The sequence below is a fragment of the Hoplias malabaricus genome, chromosome 17 (genome assembly GCF_029633855.1).
Source record: "Hoplias malabaricus isolate fHopMal1 chromosome 17, fHopMal1.hap1, whole genome shotgun sequence".
Taxonomy (NCBI): Eukaryota; Metazoa; Chordata; class Actinopteri; order Characiformes; family Erythrinidae; genus Hoplias; species Hoplias malabaricus.
Genome location: NC_089816.1, coordinates 35789373 through 35806662, shown reverse-complemented (window position 1 = coordinate 35806662; position 17290 = coordinate 35789373). Strand labels below are relative to the sequence as shown.

The 17290-nt window shown below is 45.8% G+C and overlaps 2 protein-coding genes across 2 annotated transcripts in view; both read right to left on the bottom strand.

The window, feature by feature from the left end:
• The window catches only part of spire2 (spire-type actin nucleation factor 2), a 42773-nt gene extending 38424 nt beyond the window's left edge, over window positions 1-4349 (bottom strand). Inside the window, exon 1 of the mRNA XM_066649225.1 lies at window positions 4061-4349. Coding sequence (XP_066505322.1) covers window positions 4061-4316 — 256 coding nt within the window. The 5' untranslated portion in view covers window positions 4317-4349. The remainder of the gene's footprint in view (window positions 1-4060) is intronic.
• A 3134-nt stretch (window positions 4350-7483) lies between these two features.
• LOC136673763 (olfactomedin-4-like) lies at window positions 7484-16986 on the bottom strand. The gene is made up of 5 exons (XM_066649463.1): window positions 16945-16986; window positions 16246-16404; window positions 10087-10287; window positions 9419-9551; window positions 7484-9097 (listed from the first exon to the last, which is right to left on the bottom strand). Exons 1-5 carry the CDS (start codon window positions 16975-16977, stop codon window positions 8286-8288), a joined length of 1338 nt encoding a protein of 445 aa, XP_066505560.1. The 5' UTR covers window positions 16978-16986; the 3' UTR covers window positions 7484-8285.
• Between the last annotated feature and the right edge of the window lie 304 nt (window positions 16987-17290).

The following is a 17290-nucleotide window of genomic DNA, read 5'->3' as shown; positions in this document are numbered from 1 at the left end:
GGTTGGGGCTCTGATCTAGAGCTGGTTCTAGTTGGGGCTCTGATCTAGAGCTGGTTCTAGTTGGGGCTCTGATCTAGAGCTGGTTCTGGTTGGGGCTCTGATCTAGAGCTGGTTCTGGTTGCGCTTCCCATCTAGAGCTGGTTCTAGTTGTGGTTCCGATCTAGTGCTGGTTCTTGTTGGGGCTCTGATCTGGAGCTTGTTCTGGTTGGGGCTCTGATCTGGAGCTGGTTCTGGTTGGGGCTCTGATCTAGAGCTGGTTGTAGTTGGGTCTCTGATCTAGAGCTGGTTGTAGTTGGGGCTCTGATCTAGAGCTGGTTGTAGTTGGGGCTTTGATCTAGAGCTGGTTCTAGTTGGGGCTCTGATTTGGAGCTGGTTCTAGTTGGGGCTCTGATCTAGAGCTGGTTCTAGTTGGGGCTCTGATCTAGAGCTGGTTCTGGTTGGGGCTCTGATCTAGAGCTGGTTCTAGTTGTGCTTCCCATCTAGAGCTGGTTCTAGTTGTGGTTCCGATCTAGTGCTGGTTCTTGTTGGGGCTCTGATCTGGAGCTGGTTCTGGTTGGGTCTCTGATCTAGAGCTGATTCTAGTTGGGTCTCTGATCTAGAGCTGGTTGTAGTTGGGGCTCTGATCTAGAGCTGGTTGTAGTTGGGGCTCTGATCTAGAGCTGGTTGTAGCTGGGGCTCTGATCTAGAGCTGGTTGTAGTTGGGGCTCTGATCTAGAGCTGGTTCTAGCTGGGGCTCTGGTCTAGAGCTGGTTCTAGTTGCGGTTCTGATCTAGTGCTGGTTCTAGTTGCGGTTCTGATCTAGTGCTGGTTCTAGTTGCGGTTCTGATCTAGTGCTGGTTCTTGTTGGGGCTCTGATCTAGAGCTGGTTCTAGTTGGGGCTCTGATTTGGAGCTGGTTCTAGTTGGGGCTCTGATCTAGAGCTGGTTCTAGTTGCGCTTCCCATCTAGAGCTGGTTCTAGTTGTGGTTCCGATCTAGTGCTGGTTCTTGTTGGGGCTCTGATCTGGAGCTTGTTCTGGTTGGGGCTCTGATCTGGAGCTGGTTCTGGTTGGGTCTCTGATCTAGAGCTGGTTGTAGTTGGGGCTCTGATCTAGAGCTGGTTGTAGTTGGGGCTCTGATCTAGAGCTGGTTATAGTTGGGGCTCTGATCTAGAGCTGGTTCTAGTTGGGGCTCTGATCTAGAGCTGGATCTGGTTGGGGCTCTGATTTGGAGCTGGTTCTGGTTTCTTGCTGAGCCGAGAGTGTCCTGCTGCAGGGTTTCGGTGTCCAGCTGCACTGTATGAATTATTGATGGGTTTGAGGATCACTGAGGACTGGACACAACCCAACACACACACACACACACACACACACACACACACACACACACACACACACACATACACATACACACCTGGACCAAAAATGAATAAACACACGTGAATCGACACCTGTTTATCAGTTAAATATAATAATGTTCTACTTATTAGTAGGTGTGTGACAGATGTTGGAGACAGGTGTGTGACAGGTGACAGATGTTAGACAGGTGTGTGACAGGTGAAAGATGTTAGACAGGTGACAGACATTAGACAGATGTGTGACAGGTGACAGATATTAAACAGGTGTGTGAGAGGTGAATGATGTTAGACAGGTGTGTGACAGATGACAGATGTTAGACGGGTGTGTGACAGATGTTAGACAGGTGTCTGAGAGATGTTAGACAGGTGTCTGACAGGTGAAAGATGTTAGACAGGGGTGTGAAAGGTAACAGACGTTAGACAGGTGTGTGACAGGTGACAGACGTTAGAGAGGTGTGTGACAGGTGACAGACGTTAGACGGGAGTGTGACAGATGTTAGACAGGTGAAAGATGTTAGACAGGTGTGTGACAGGTGACAGACGTTAGACAGGTGTGTGACAGGTGACAGATGTTAGACAGGTGTGTGACAGGTGACAGACGTTAGACAGGTGTGTGACAGGTGACAGACGTTAGACAGGTGTGTGACAGGTGACAGATGTTAGACAGGTGTGTGACAAGTGACAGATGTTAGACAGGTGTGTGACAGGTGACAGATGTTAGACAGGTGTGTGACAAGTGACAGATGTTAGACAGGTGTGCGACAGATGTTAGACAGGTGTGCGACAGATGTTAGACAGGTGAGTGGCAGGTGAAAGATGTTAGACAGAGTCGTGTCTGTATTTAAAGCTTGTTTAAACGCTACCTGTTTTTGCTCCAAAGTTGTAGTCATTGTGGTGAGGGGGCGCTAGTGAACAGGGCCCGGGCAATGTGCTGAAATACTGAATACTCTGTGACTCGGCTACAAACACCTTAATTTCAGAACGCTGCTGTGAGGCAACAAGAGCGCAGGGAGCCAGCCGCTGTCTGTTTCTGAGTGTGAGAGACTTCCGCCTGCTCTCGGGATGTAGCATTGGAATTCCCGCAAGATTTTGAGGAGCGGAGCTGTCTGTCGGTGTGTGTGTGTGATCAGAAAGTAGCTGCCTTCCAAAGCCTGGGCTGAGGCCGAGCTCGGCTGCATTTCTCGGCCGCTACGTCACTGAAGGCTGTTCCAATGTGAAGGACGCTTCGTGTACAGTCGAGAAACGCAGCCTACATTCTGAGCCGTTTGAAGGACACGACAGACGTCTCCTTCATGGCCCTCAGTTACCCACAATTCTCTGCGCAGGCACGGCACGTTGGAGAAAAGAAACAAACAAAAAACTGAAAGTGAAAAATAAAAATCAATTATTTATTTTTAAAAAATTCTATAATTGAATCAAAATTCTATTTACACTGAAAATCATCCTACACTTATTTTAATTTTGATGCTCATTCATTCATTGTCTGTAGCCCTTATCCAGTTCAGGGTGGCTGTGGGTCTGGAGTCTACCCGGAATCACTGGGCACAAGGCAGGAACACACCCTGGAGAGGGTGCCACACTCCTCACAGACAGTCATCCGGAGGAAACCCACACAGACACAGGGAGAACATGCCACACTCCTCACAGACAGTCACCCGGAGGAAACCCACGTAGACACAGGGAGAACACACCACACTCCTCACAGACAGTCACCTGGAGGAAACCCACACAGACACAGAGAGAACACACCACACTCCTCACAGACAGTCACCTGGAGGAAACCCACACAGACACAGGGAGAACACACCACACTCCTCACAGACAGTCACCCGGAGCGGGACTCTAACCCACAACCCCCAGGCCCATGGATCTCCACTGTGCCTTAATTTTTAAAAATGTTTTATTTTTCAAAGTTTAATCTCAAGGTTTGATATTTCAGCAGCAACTTTGTGAACTAACAACAGTCAAACTCTGACAAATCTGTTAAAAATGTCTTTATGTGTGAGGTGTCTCATGTCTCTAGCACTGGTTCAGATTTCTAATCCTGTAGAGTGAGACAGGCTCGAGGTGCGCTGGACAGAAGTGACGGAGCTGTCCCGCCGGTCAGCAGTGGGGTTTGTGTGTGAAGGCAGTTTAGGGGCGTGATCTTTTCAGACTGATGCTGGATACGGTTCACTTTATAAACACAGTGTGAACAGCCGAACAGAATCGAACACATCTGGAGAAACACAAACAAACAGCTGGAAATTTCACAAAGCAGGACTTCTCAGTTCAGAAGGACAACTTAAAGCCCTGGGTCAAAGTAATCATTTTAGACAGATAACTTAAACCGGAATGAGGGGGTGGGGGGGGGTGGGGGGGGCTAATGCAGCAGTTTTGCGTGTGTGTGTGTGTGTGTGTGTGTGTGTTTTAGTGGTGAGCACAGTGTGTGTGTTGTATGTTAGTGGTTGTGTTGTCTGGAAGTGTGTGAGAGAGTGTGTGTGTGTGTATTTGAGGTGTGTTGTGTGTGTTAGCATTTTATTGTGTTGATATGTGTGTGTGTGTTTCTCGGGGTTTGTGTGTGTGTTAGTGTACTGTTTATGTGTTGCTCTCTCTCTCTTCCTCTGTATCTCTCTCTCTTCCTCTGTATCTCTCTCTCTCCCTCTGTATCTCTCTCTCACTCTCACTCTCTCTCTCTCTCCCTCTGTATCTCTCTCTCTCTCTCTCTCTCTCTCTCTCTCACTCACCGGTGTTGTCCGTGTCCTCTGTCCGCAGTGAGACGGTTCCGTCACGGTGCAGTGTGATGGACGCGGGGCCGCGGATGTTTCCCTGGACGTGTTCCGTCTGTCCGCGGCGGGTCCGCAGTCCGCTGCAGGTCTGGAAGCTCAGAGCCCACGCCTGCTCCTCGTTCACCGGCTGCGCGTAGATCTGCAGCACCTGCAGCACGCTCACCGGCTCCGCGCGCTCGTCCCCGCCGTGCGCTGCTGCCGCTGACACCGACATCGGGCTCCGGGGCCGCACGCGCAGCCTCCCATCTCAAACACACCGCGGGCACGCGCACGCTCACAGCACAACACGGCCCCGGCGCCCCCCATTACGTCATGAGGGAACTGCGGAGAGGGGCGTGGCCTCTGTAACGGTACTGCCAGCCAATCAGCGCTCAGCATCAGTGCTGCCAGCCAATCTGCTCAGTATTAGTAATGTCAGCCAATCAGATCTCAGCGAGTGTGTGCTCTCAACGAGTGTGTGAGTGACTGGGTGAGTGTGTGAGTGACTGGGTGAGTGTGTGAGTGAGTGAGAGGGTCAGTGTGTGAGAGTGAGAGGGTCAGTGTGTGAGAGTGAGAAGGTCAGTGTGTGAGAGTGAGAGGGTCAGTGTGTGAGTGAGTGAGAGGGTCAGTGTGTGAGAGTGAGAGGGTCAGTGTGTGAGTGAGTGAGAGGGTCAGTGTGTGAGTGAGTGAGAGGGTCAGTGTGTGAGTGAGTGACAGGATCAGTGTTTGAATGAGGGTGAGTGTGTGCGTGACAGGGTGAATGAATGTATGAGTGACAGGGTGAGTTTTTAAATGACCTGGTGAGTGTGTGAGTGACAGGGTGAGTCTGTGAGTGTATGTGATTGAGAGAGTCAAAACGTGAGTGACAGGGTGATTGGACAGTGGACTTAATTAGAGGGAGGGTGAATTTGTGAATGACAGGGTGAGTGTGTGAGTGATTGCGAGTGAAAGGGTGAATGAATGACAGGGTCAGTGTGTGAGTGATTGTGAGTTAGCGGGTGAGTGTGTAAGTGACCGGGTGAGTGACAGGGTGAGTGGGCGAATGACTGTGAGTTAGAAGGTGAGTGTATGTGAGAGTGACAAGGTGAGTGTGTGAGTGACTGTGTGATTATGTGAATGACCGTGTGAGTGACAGGGTGAGTGTGTGAGTGAGAGTGTGATAATGTGAATGACATTCACATTGTTTATATTGTTTACATTGTTTGTATTATAATAGTGAGTGAGTGGGCGAGTGACTGGGAGTGAGTGTGTGAGTGTAGGGATGAGTGTGTGAGTGAGAGAGTGATTATGTGAATGATTGTGTGAGTGACAGGGTGAGTGGGTGAGTGACTGTGAGTTAGAATGTGAGTGTATGTGTGAGTGACATGGTGAGTGTGTGTGACAGAGTGACTGTGAGTGTGTAATGCTGTGCAGGGTGTGGTCCAGTCTGAAGATGAATGAATGAATGAGTAGTAGTTCTGAGTTGCGTTGCTCAGTCGAAGTGTGTTGCTCTGCACATGCTCAGATCCAAAAGCTTTAATGTTTTCCGGTGTTTTTTGTGATAAATCTGTTGTTCTGTGGTGCATTTCACAACCTTAGTTTACTGTTATTATTTTAAATAACTGTTCCCCCAACTGTACACGGCGAATTAAATGTAAATAAACTATTAAACCATTTCTTACTAAAGTATAAAAGTACCCTGTGGCAGCAGCACACTTCGACGCGGCAGCGCCCCCCCTCGGTCGCTACTCGCTGCCTGAACTGAGCAGAGGTAATGACTAAACTATCGATACAGATGGACAGTAGGGGGCGGTAGAGCCTGATTTAACCCTCTCACAGCACCAGCGTGGGCCTCACACTCCACAGAGGGCCGACCGGGTCAGACACACTCAGGTGATGGTGTGGGTGGTCCGCGCCCCAGGGACTGGATTAATAATCAGTTCAGCAGAGAGTCTGTGTGTGTGTGTGTGTGTGTGTGTATTGTGTCACTGGTCACTCACACCTGCTCTTAAAGGTAGTGTAGATGATTCTGGAGAACTGCTGGTGAATATCACCTTTAAATCCCTATGCCCCAGACTCTCTGGGAGGTGTTGAAGCTGTGAGCTCAGGTGGAGCTCAGGTGAGGCTCAGGTGGAGCTCAGGTGAAGCTCAGGTGGAGCTCAGCTGAAGCTCAGGTGAAGCTCAGGTGAAGTTCAGGTGGAGCTCAGGTGAAGTTCAGGTGAAGCTCAGGTGAACATTCTGTGTCTCGTTTGTTTTCCTTGCATTTATAAACAGATCAAAGTGGACTTTTTAACATTTACATTTCTCTGAGGTGTTTTTTTTTAAAGTCACCATGAATGAAGAGCTTAGACATCTGAGGTCCTATTTAAGACACCGAATTCATATGGCCAACAGAGGTCGCTCTAATTATGTCAAATCTATCTAGTCAAATTATGGGTGTGTTTATAAGAGTCATGTGATATCAAAGTATAAATAAATGATAGAGAACCGGGGCGGCACGGTGGCGCAGCAGGTAGTATCGCAGTCACACAGCTCCAGGGGCCTGGAGGTTGTAGGTTCGATTCCCGCTCCGGGTGACTGTCTGTGAGGAGTTGGTGTGTTCTCCCCGTGTCTGCGTGGGTTTCCTCCCACAGTCCAAAAACACACGTTGCAGGTGGATTGGTGACTCGAAAGTGTGTGTGTGTCTGTGTTGCCCTGTGAAGGACTGGCGTCCCCTCCAGGGTGTATTCCCGATGATTCCAGGTAGGCTCTGGACCCCCCGCGACCCTAAATTGGATAAGCGGTTAAAGATAATGGATGGATGGATGGATAGAGAACCGCATAACCTTAAACTAACAGCAGAGGGCAGCACGACACTGCCTCACAGATGTTCACAGTTAGAGAGAGAGTGTGTGTGTGTATGTGTTTTGATAAATTAAGGCGATGAAGTGATTTAAGCTCATAATGCATGCCTTGTGTGTATAATGTATAATTGCATGCATTATGCATAATTTGTGAAAAATACGAGGCGCTGCGGCTCATACAGAGTCCCCACACACGTCCAGATGTTCTTCCGGGGAATGCTCTCGGGATCGTTCAGTCCCAAGCCTCCTACTCTATAGGACCATTTATTTATGCTCCCGAAACTGCTGAAAATGTTCGTTTAAAAAAGATACAGTCTCTACACACTGCGTCCTTTACATTGGAATGATTGTTAGCAGTACGTCCACTAGAGGGCGCAGCTCAGAGTCAAATGTTCAGACAACAGCAAACATGGTGAGAGCGAAGAAGGCCGTGTTCTCTGGCTGTGGATGTTTCTACCATGTTTTATTTATTTATTTATTTTTTAAAAAAGGAAACAAATATGTAGCAAGTACATCACCATTGTTTAAAATAAAGATTTTATTTTATTTAATTTTTCATATTAAATGTAAAGTAGCCACTTTAAGTAGAAAATATCATCTTCCTTAACTTTCATCCCAAGTCAGATACTTTATTTATTAAATTTCCAGTTAAAAGTCACATTAAAGTACAAAGCTATTCATTTTATTAATCAGTGTCTGAAAATTAGGAAACACATTTATTACAGGAAATAAAACAGAAGCCACAGCAACTAAATATATCATGTTTTTTTTCAATATTCAGATGCTTGCCTTAGTTACAGGTTACATTTGTTTTGGTTGGTTAAAGATGTTAAAGATTGTTGCACTGTTGACTCACAATCCAAGTCCTCCCTCACCTTCAGTGACCTTGAGCCTTGCGCTGGGGCGGTCACTCTGTTGTTCTGAGGATACCCGCAGCGTCTTTGTTTGATTGGCAAACGTTCTTGTGTCTATTGCCTTTTCTCTGTAACCTCTTCTGAGACCACCCCGGTCTCATATTCGTGACATAGTCGCATATTTATGACATTTCATGTGACTATATCACAGTAAGTGTGAGGCCGGGTTGTCTGAGAAGTGTCACCCTTTTTCAGATCCATAGTTCAGAGTTGTGGCCACACAGTTAAAGGCTGGATACCTGTAGATATTATTCAGATCTGAAGCAGTACTGGAGCTTGATCTTCTCCTGTCTTGACTGTACTTTTATCTAACAGAGACGGTGGTGGGGTTCATGCCATGAGCTCTGTTTTCCAAACAACTTGTACTTGTGCTTTTGACTGGGACTTAAGTAAACCAAAGGTAGCTTCTCACATTTGCACAGTATTATGCTTTTAATGGCCATTTACATTGCAGAAATGGACCTCTCTTCAGAAGTAAGCCTGGTAAGAGAGCAAGTAGCCATCATTGAACATGTAGAGCTTCGAGTCGGTGGGGTTGTAGTGGAGGTTGGCGATACCGGCCGAGACCTTCTCCAGAGGCAGGGAGAGCGTGTTGTCCTCCAGTCCTGTGGTGGTGTCAAAGGCATAGAACACCTCCTCTTTGTACTGATCCACGTAACGTGTAGCATACAGCACCCCGCACACCATGAAGGCATTGGTAACCGAGCGTTTGAATATCTTGGTCTTCCAGGTGTGTGTGATGTTGAAGTGTTCTCTGTCCACTCGGCTCAGGACCATGTTACCGTAGTTGCTTTCCGTGGCGTACATCGCCCAAATGCTTTGGCTGTCAGCTGCAAGGTCAATGTCGGTCCAGTCGCGACAGCTGTAATAGCAGTACGGGAAGACGTTGTTGACCCCAGCGTCTGGCAGTTTGACCCTGCGGTGCTCTTTTGTCTGAAGATTGAAGCTACACACCTCAGCCTTGTTGTAGCATTGGTAATACACAACACCGTTGTACATTATGGTGCCTGGACCCTGAACTGCATCAGCGTGAGTGTACGAGGACGCAATGTACTCTTCTTTGTAATTTTTGTCAGCCATAAAGTCCTCAAAGGTCTGATGGAAGCGAACCACGATGCCAAACTTGTGGCTGCTGGCCAGAATCTGGATCCAGTACCTTTCATCGCTGCCGAAGCTGGTGTCACGACCCCACGCCCCGGAGATGTAGGACTTGCCATATGGACTGAGCTTGCTGATTATTGGGGAGCTGATGTTTGTCATGATGTTTTTAGAGCATGTACCTGCGAGACAAAGAATACATCACACACCAAAAGCCTTTACTGTGATAGTCTCTTCAGAGAGCTCAAATGGTGCTGCACAGAAGAAGGACTCTTAAAAACTGATGGGCACAGTAGGGCTCCTCTGATATCGCAGACTGGCAGAGTTTCTGATGATGTATTAAGCTCTTGAAGGGACGTCCCATTTGGACAGGGACGATTTTAACCACTACACCCTGCAACTCAGTTCCAAGGAGAAATATGACACTCAAAAACAAGCGGTAGGTGTAAAAATAAGAAATGGGATTGGGCCTAAGTTGAAGAGTCAAACATAAAGACACTTACTCCTGAAGTCGTCGGGAATGCTCCTGCAGGTCTGAGCACGGTTATTGAGGGAGCGCAGCCTCTCCCTCACAGACTCCAGGTTAAAGAAGTTGTCTTTGTACATCTTGTCCACGTCTACCTTAACCTTCTGCAACTAAGGCACACATTTACAGAATTATTCATCTCCCACCGTTAACACCAGCAAATGAACTAAAAATGAATCATTTTTATAAAATAATATAAATGATCATTTGTATTTATAATAAAAGTCACCTGTGACAGGGGATACCTATTGGTTTGCTGAGTTTTCCATGGGCAGTTGGGGAGAAGTAATTGTTACTTTATTACAAGGCGGGAACACACCCTGGAGGGGGCGCTAGTCCTTCACAGGGCGACACACACACTCACACATTCACTCACACACTCACACCTATGGACACCCTTCAGTAGCCAATCCACCTACCAATGTGTGTTTTTGGTTTTTGGGAAGAAACCGGAGCAGGGCTTAGAAAACGGCAGGTTCCTGGAGCTGTGTGACAGAGACACTACCTGCTGTGCCACCGTGCCACCCTCATTTACCATTAAATTGTTAAATTTCATCCCTTGCCAATAGAGAAGGAGTCACTGTGACTCCTGTGTTTCCACACCTCCACCCTGCTTGTGGGTGCAGTAAAGTATATGAGCTGTACCTCTGAGCGCAGTTGGCGTGTCTGCGCACTGGGCTGGTCACTGATGCTCTGGTGAAGCTGCTGCAGCTCGTCACTGAGTCTGCGCAGGTCCAGAGCATTGTAAAGGCCCTGTGAGTTCAGGTACTGGAATCGCTGTAGACGTGAGGTCACGTTCTTCAGTTTGTTCTGCAGCACGGGCAGCTCCTTATCGGTCATCACCACCTGCCGATGACAGAACGCCTGAGTGTAATTGTGGCCTAAAGATATAAAATTGAATTTCTGACATTTATTTCAAAACATGTGCTATTTGTGATTGGAATTTATGAGTTGTGGATGACCTGTGTTTGGAGATTTGCAGTGTGTGTTAAATGTGTTTGCAGTTCATACTGTGTGACTTATGTTTTTAGGACATGCAGTGTGTATTACCTGTGTTTGTAGATTATATAGTGTGTAATATCTGTGTTTGTAGAATATATAGTGTGTAATATCTGTGTTTGGAGTTTAAACTGTGTGTTTTACCTGTGTTTGGAGTTTAAACTGTGTGCATTGCCTGTGTTTGGAGTTGAAACTGTGTGCATGTCCTGTGTTTGGAGTTGAAACTGTGTGTATTACCTGGGTTTTGTAGTTGAAACTGTTTGTTTTACCTGTGTTTGGAGTTTTAACTGTGTTTATTTCCTGTGCTTGAAGTTTAAACTGTGTGTTTTACCTGTGTTTGGAGTTTAAACTGTGTGCATTGCCTGTGTTTGGAGTTTAAACTCTGTGTTTTACCTGTGCTTGAAGTTTAATTGAAGTTATACTATAACAGAATTTTGGGAGTTGGGCCACGCCCACGCTCCTCCCCCCAGGCCTATTTATACTCTTCAATCTCACGTAATCTCCGTGAAAATCAAGTCGCTAGTCCTGCGCTTCCTGCTTGTGTCACTGAGTTGCCAACTGCTACCATGGATCTCGACCTGCTCGCTTCTGACCACGAGCTCTTCTCTCCTTCCTCTACTCGATCGCCCAAACGCCACCCCTGTCATTAGCACTAAGAGACTGCGTTCGGCAGTCGTCGTGCCTGCCTCACCTGCCACTTCAGCTGCTCCTCTGCACGCTCTCGTCATTCCCGCACCACACTCGCGGGTTCTGCGTGCGGACGCCGCTCCTCTCCGATTTCTCCTCCTCCCCAGCGACCTCATCGCCGTGACCATTGCGCTCGGCAGCCCTTCTTCACCGTCGGACGAGTACGGCCCGATCCGGCTTCTCCCGCTTCTCCGTCCATCTCCGACTGGACCGTGGCGGGCCTCCAGAGAGTGCTCCGGAGAATGGGGTCTTTCCCGCTCAACCTACGCCATCGCGCCATGACGCCCCGCAAAGGCCCCGCTCACCAGCTCAGTGTCTTCCTGCTCTCTCTCCCTGCTACTTCTTCTTCCACCTACCCTGTTTTTCCCTTATCATCCCAACCCCTTTCCCTTATCATCCCAACCCCCTACCTTTATCATCTCAACCCCCTACCCTTATCATCCCAACCCCCTACCCTTATCATCTCAACCCCCTACCCTTATCATCCCAACCCCCTACCCTTATCATCCCAACCCCTTCCTCTCACGGGCACGCAGTATCCCGTTGTTTATCATAATGATTCTCTCTCCGCAGGTTTTGCAAGTCAACCTCTCGCTCCGGCGCCCCGAGCTCCTGACACCACATTCTCTCTCTTCACCACCGCTCCAGCTTCTCCTCCCCCCAATGCTCGTATCTTCAATCCACCCCTGGTGCAGCCTACCCTTCGTCAGCGGATTCTCCAAAGTGCGGACGTTGAGCACAGAGCTTCCAAGCCCCTCACAACTTCTAAATTCGCATTCGCATTTTCCCTCTATTGCGACGTGGTGTGCTCCTCCTTCCCTGCCGGCAGTCAGGAATTGAACGATTACCTCTCCAACATCCTCGACCTCGCAGTCCGCTTCGGAGGCTCTGGTTTTTACGACTACCATTGGCTCTTCTCCGCACAGGCCGCCGCCTGCTTGCAACAGTGGAATATTCCATCCTACTGGGGTGCACTCGACTTGGAGCTCTACTGCCGCATTTTCGCTGGCCGAACTGCACTTTCCTGCGGGTTGTACGGCAATCCTTCTCATCCCACTTCTGTGGGCTCCCAGGTCACCCCGGCGCCCACTCCAGGCCCTAATTTTTCTTTCATCCCTGACCAGGCCCCCAATCAGCGTATGACCTGTTCTAGCTCCCGTGATGCCCGCGGTAGACGCTTGTTCTTTCTTAATGGCTCTATGATCTGCAATAATTTCAATTCCACTGGCTGCTTTGTATCTTCCTGCAGCTTCCTTCATGTATGCACCTACTGTGCTCAAGCGCACGCTCGGCCAAGCTGCACCAAGCGGCCGCCTAAGTTCGGTAACAGCTGACTGATCCTTTTTCTTTCCACCCCTGTCAACGTTCCTGAGCTCGCAAGCTGCCTCTCGCGCCACCTGACCCCGCATTCGTATGTTATCTCCTTGATGGTCTATTGTTTTTCTCCCCAGGTTTGGTGGTTCTGCCCGTCTCCTCGTTCCATGCCTCCAACCTTCTCTCTGCTGAATCAGAGCCTGATGTGGTTACACTTTCCATCGCCTGGGCATTCCCTTGTCTTCTGAGAAAACTATTGGCCCCACTACCTCACTTGAGTTCTTGGGCATCTTTCTGGATTCAGTTTCTTTTCGTGCTTCACTCCCACACGACAAGCTGGCCCGCATTACTGAATTCCTCCCTGAATTTCTTACTTTTCAACGTGTCACCAAACGACAACTCCTCTCCCTTTTGGGGCATCTTAATTTCGACATGAGTGTTGTCCCACAAGGTCGTTCCTTCATCTCTTATTTGCTGCACCTAGCCTCTTCGGCCTCTTCTCTCTCTCAGTTAATCTCCCTGGACCAAGCCTGCGCTTCAGAGCTACAATTCTGGTTGCTCCTCCTCCACAGATGGAATGGCATCTTTTTTTTTTTTTTTATAATGACGCACTAGCTAACCCAGAGGATGTTTATTTGTTTGTCGACGCAGCCCCGTCCGTGGGGTGTGGAGGTTTTCACAAGGGACACTGGTTCGCATCTTCCTGGCCTGATCAATTCACTCGTCTAGCGCTAGAATGTGGTGACTCCATTGCGCTCCGCGAACTCTTTCCTGCCGTCAATGCTGCAGTTCTTTGGGGACATGAATGGACTGGCCGAGTCATCCTTCTCCATCCAGATAATGAATCAGTCGTTCATATTATTAATAAAGGACGCTCCAGTTCACTCAGTCTCATGCCATTTGTCCGCCACCTCACTTGGCACTCAGTCGTCCATCAATTTCTATTAAAAGCAGTTTACATTCCTGGTCACATTAACCCTGTTGCTGACTCTCTGTTTCATTTCCAATTTCACAATTCTTCTCAAATATTTCTCTTTAAACTCCCTTCCCCTATAAGCTCCTATGAACCTCTTACACGCTACCTCCAGCTTAGATTATCTCAAGGTACCACCCAATCCGATCCATTGTTTACAACTGAATCAGGTTCGGTCGCCACTCTCCACTGGTTTCAGTCCCACTTACGACGAATCCTTTCACGTAGTAATCTTAACCCATCACATTTTCCGCTCACTCTTCCAGGATCGGTGCTGCCTCTACAGCTTACCATCAAGGCCTTTCAGATCGTACCATTCAGACACTCGGCTGATGTACCTCCCAAGCACATCATTTATACATCCGCACCCATATCTGTGATCTCTTCGAAGCTCACCAACGTATCGCTTTCCTGTAACTTTTGGGGGCCTGGTTCTACACACGCTCAAAACCGCTCCGAACTCCATCCCAAATTCCTCTGAGTTAGCCCCCCCCCGTTCCAAACTATAGGGCGTGGCCCATACTAGCAAATTGAAGTTATACTATAACAGAATTTTGGGAGTTGGGCCACGCCCACGCTCCTCCCCCCAGGCCTATTTATACCCTTCAACCTCACGTAATATCCATTTTTACCTGTGTTTGGAGTTAAACTGTGTGTTTTACCTGTGTTTGGAGTTTAAACTGTGTGTTTTACCTGTGTTTGAAGTTTAAACTGTATGTATTACCTGTGTTTGAAGTTTAAACTGTGTGTTTTACCTGTGTTTGAAGTTTAAACTGTGTGTTTTACCTGTGTTTGAAGTTTAAACTGTGTGTTTTACCTGTGTTTGAAGTTTAAACTGTATGTATTACCTGTGTTTGAAGTTTAAACTGTGTGTATTACCTGTGTTTGGAGTTTAAACTTTGTGTATTACCTGTGTTTGAAGTTTAAACTGTGTGTTTTACCTGTGTTTGGAGTTTAAACTGTGTGTATTACCTGTGTTTGAAGTTTAAATTGTGTGTATTACATGTGTTTGAAGTTTAAACTGTGTGTATTACCTGTGTTTGAAGTTTAAACTGTGTGTATTACCTGTGTTTGAAGTTTAAACTGTGTTTTACCTGTGTTTGAAGTTTAAACTGTGTTTTACCTGTGTTTGAAGTTTAAACTGTGTGTATTACCTGTGTTTGAAGTTTAAACTGTGTTTTACCTGTGTTTGAAGTTTAAACTGTGTGTATTACCTGTGTTTGAAGTTTAAACTGTGTGTATTACATGTGTTTGAAGTTTAAACTGTGTGTATTACCTGTGTTTGAAGTTTAAACTGTGTGTATTTCCTGTGTTTGAAGTTTAAACTGTGTGTATTACCTGTGTTTGAAGTTTAAACTGTGTGTATTACCTGTGTTTGAAGTTTAAACTGTGTGTTTTACCTGTGCTTGAAGTTCAAACTGTCTGTTTTACCTGTGTTTGGGGTTTATACTGTGTGTATTTCCTGTGTTTGGAGTTGAAACTGTGTCTATTTCCTGTGTTTGGAGTTGAAACTGTGTGTTTTACCTGTGCTTGAAGTTTAAACTGTGTGTTTTACCTGTGTTTGGAGTTTAAACTGTGTGTTTTACCTGTGTTTGGAGTTTAAACTGTGTGTATTACCTGTGTTTGAAGTTTAAACTGTGTGTATTACCTGGGTTTGAAGTTTAAACTGTGTGTTTTACCTGTGTTTGGAGTTTAAACTGTATGTATTACCTGTGTTTGAAGTTTAAACTGTGTGTTTTACCTGTGTTTGGAGTTAAACTGTGTGTATTACCTGTGTTTGGAGTTTAAACTGTGTGTTTTACCTGTGTTTGAAGTTTAAACTGTATGTATTACCTGTGTTTGAAGTTTAAACTGTGTGTTTTACCTGTGTTTGAAGTTTAAACTGTGTGTTTTACCTGTGTTTGAAGTTTAAACTGTATGTATTACCTGTGTTTGAAGTTTAAACTGTGTGTATTACCTGTGTTTGAAGTTTAAACTGTGTGTTTTACCTGTGTTTGGAGTTTAAACTGTATGTATTACCTGTGTTTGAAGTTTAAACTGTGTGTATTACCTGTGTTTGAAGTTTAAACTGTGTGTATTACCTGTGTTTGGAGTTTAAACTGTGTGTTTTACCTGTGTTTGGAGTTTAAACTGTGTGTATTACCTGTGTTTGACGTTTAAACTGTGTGTATTTCCTGTGTTTGAAGTTTAAACTGTGTGTTTTACCTGTGTTGGAAGTTTAAACTGTGTGTTTTACCCGTGTTTGGAGTTTAAACTGTATGTATTACCTGTGTTTGAAGTTTAAACTGTATGTATTACCTGTGTTTGCAGATTAAAATATGTACATTACCTGTGTTTGTAATTTAAATTGTGTGTATTACCTGTGTTTTGATGTATATTTTACAAATAATATAATTTAATGTCCACTCATGTATAAGTTATTAAGTATAATTTATTGTACATAGAAAATTTGCCACGTGAAAATGTGTCTAAAATACCACCTGGTTTCTTTAATGGATTGTTATAATTAGATCAGGGGTCCCTAGTCTAAAGGTCCAGGACTTACTAGAGATAGGTCTCTCAGTCCAAGACAGATACGATTAAGTGAATAACATGCTTACCTTAGTAAATATATTTACCTTAGTTTCACAAAAACAACCGACCTATATAAACAGAGGAGCTTTGGACTGAAGACAGAAGACATTGGCTAACTTCTCAACAAGCGGTCCATTGGGGCTTGTTAAGATGCTGTTCTTTTCATTGTAATAAACCTGATTATTTGCAACGAAAGAATGGTGTCGGCCACTTTCTTCACAATACTGAAAATAAACTGTTTAAACTGTGTGCATTACCTGTGTTTGGAGTTTCTGGAGGGAGATTTCACACGTCTGCACTAGCTGTGATACGGCTTCATACTGAACAGTAGGAAAAGCCCAGATGGTGCTGTTCACCTCACACACACACGAGTCGCCACGCTCTTGACCCTGAATCCTGTTGGCTTGGCCAGCCCCCTGAACACACCCAAAACAACAGCAGTGAACTACAAAGTGTGCACTTGTCTAATTTCATTATGGTTGCTTTGATTTTGTAAAAGATATATTTATGCAACTGTTAATTTTTACAATTCTTTTTAGATCTTACTGTTCAGATCTTTAGAGGAAGAGGATAAACACTTCTTTAAAATGTAAAGGTGAGTTTATATTTCCTGATTTCCATTTAAGTACATTTCCACTTTCCTTATTGGTCCATTTAAAATGTAAAATATTATTTGATACATCTGTATATAATGTTATAATGCAGCAAGTGAACACATTCCCAAGAGAGAACACACCTCTGAAGCTTGTGATGTCATCATCAATGATTTTACACATAAACAAGCAAAGTTTAGGTACAATTTATATTTCATATATTTCATTAAGTACATTTATTTAATTAAATAGAAACTAGAGTAAAATGAAGAGATAAAATCCTGAGTGTTTACGTTTGCATTCCTGTTTATTAAATCCACATCTAATGAGGAGAGTAAGTAAAAGAAACACATTTGTACTTACAAAGGCAGTGATGATCAGCACCAGCAACATCATGGTCAAACACTGAGTGACCACCTGCTTCAGCAAGACAACTTATAAACACTTTCTCTCTCTCTCTCTCTCTCTCTCTCTCTCTCTCTCTCTCTCTCTCTCTCTCTCTCTCTCTCTCTCACACACACACACACACACACACACACAGAAATGTTGCAATTATCAAGAACTTCATGACTATGTAAATTGTGCGGTTATTTGAATGCTGTTTGCTGATGTTGAAGCTTCTGAAAATGCGCACGTTTTCTACCGAGGAAATTCTGTGTTGGGAAATCAACTTGAAAATTCATTGTTCCTCACATTTCTCAAGAGGTCC